Genomic DNA, 1,789 nt, shown 5'->3' with positions numbered 1-1,789 from the left:
TTCCAGTACTTTCTATATCATTATGTGTACTTTCTAGTCTCTTGCAGACGGCATTAGATTGAAGGTAATTCTCGCGCCAGAAAATTTACTCCAAATATCACGGGATGGCAACTGACTCATGGGAACTAATCACCTATTAGGGAGACCTCGCTCGTTTGGCTACTGATTTCAAACAAAATAATCTTAACCCTTTACACCATAACATTAGTATTCATATTTCCGCACTGTTCTCTATAAATTTGCCATGGTACTGACAAGGAGTATTTTTGATTGACAATTAGGGGTTTTTTGAAATGAGTGATCATTTCCTTTATTCTCATAACGTTTCTGTTTGATTTAAGGCTGATATTGTGAGGAGAAATTAGAGGCCAGCCACTCTCAGGGGTTAAAGAGTTATTCATTTTTTAAAAACAGTTATTTCGCAGCATATAACTTACCATTTCCGTCCGATGAATTTCACAGTTCGCACACATAACCGGTAGACGAGAAAAACAGCAACCAAAAGAGAAACATTGACGACCAAACCAGCGGAGAAAGCGTAGACGCCATCTTGCCAGGAAACGAAATCAAAGCGAGTTTGAATTTGTTTCACATGATCTGTTGGAAAAAAAAACTAATGTCATGGATAGTGAACAAAAAAAACTTTCCAAAAACTAGTAACCGCTCTTTTTCTTTGAATAAAATGTAATAATCGTGGTATGAAATTGTGCAGCAGCAGAAATAAAAAGAAATTGAGTCATCTTCTATAAATTGCATCGTATGGCCCGTGTAAAAGAAAATAGCTGTTTATAGATAATAATGATAAATCCAGCTCAGCCGAAAGTGAGAAGTGAAATGATCTCTCTCTTTGCTGTCAGGCCAACTTGTGAAGTGGAAATTCAATTCTGAGCAGAGTTGACTTACCATGTAGGAAACCAAAATATAAATCAACTGCAACATCAGTGATATAAGAGAAGACAGGCACAAATGGTTCAACAATCCACGTCACTCCGTAAATCATCATCTGGATCAGCTCAACTGACTTATTTTGGACCATCTCGGCAAATAAATATGTCGCAGTTATGGTAAAATCCGCTAAAATCCATAAAATCCAAGCCAACCATTCCGTACAGTTCCATAACAATTTTCCAAGCCACCGCTTTGCTCCATTCCACGTCAAGTCTGAGAACCATTCGAATTTCTTCCGAGTCCAATTAACCGTTCCAATCCAGGTGTACTTAAGTCCATACCATACTTTTCCAATCACTACCCTTGAGACCATAATGCATTTCTTCCAAATCCCTGAGGTCATTTCCAACGTACCGTCACGCACCTGGGTCATTACCGACATTGTAAAGTTCCACATCCGAGATATCAATGCAGGAGTTGTAATCTCGAAAACCTCATGGTCAGAGCACGTCGTGTTTCTGAGATACTGACAATGATGATTTAGAGAAGTCATTGGCCATGTGAAATACGGAAAAGTAGTCCGGTTAGCTTAGTACTTTAAAACATAAAATATGAACGGAAAACGGAAGATAAAACGAACCATCAAATCTAATACCTTTGAATGTTTAGGTCTGATGTAGCCATACGCTTTGCTGTTAACTTCAATGAAATCCTTTCCGTAAATCAACTCCAGTTCAACATCCATGGAGGGAATTTGTATCTTAACCGCGATCTGTTGTTCAAGACAAAAAAACCTTCATATCGAAATGGCTGAAAATATTTTAACTCTGAAGATTTTTAAAAATTTATTCTAAATACTGCAAGCGCTAATACATTGGTCCATGCAGCTGGATTTTCCTGG

General features: G+C 37.9%; 1 protein-coding gene across 1 annotated transcript; it reads right to left on the bottom strand.

Moving 5' to 3' along the window:
- Positions 1–365: 365 nt before the first annotated feature.
- LOC149044931 (uncharacterized) lies at positions 366–1,408 on the bottom strand. The gene is made up of 2 exons (XM_089206583.1): positions 904–1,408; positions 366–597 (listed from the first exon to the last, which is right to left on the bottom strand). The coding sequence occupies exons 1-2, from the start codon at positions 1,343–1,345 to the stop codon at positions 434–436; spliced, it is 606 nt and encodes a 201-aa protein (XP_089062709.1). The 5' UTR covers positions 1,346–1,408; the 3' UTR covers positions 366–433.
- Positions 1,409–1,789: the final 381 nt, after the last annotated feature.

The sequence above is a fragment of the Pocillopora damicornis genome, chromosome 5, assembly GCF_964200805.1.
Source record: "Pocillopora damicornis chromosome 5, jaPocDami1.2, whole genome shotgun sequence".
Lineage (NCBI taxonomy): Eukaryota > Metazoa > Cnidaria > Anthozoa > Scleractinia > Pocilloporidae > Pocillopora > Pocillopora damicornis.
The sequence above is the reverse complement of the archived record's forward strand: the minus strand, read 5'-3'. Positions and strand labels throughout refer to the sequence as shown.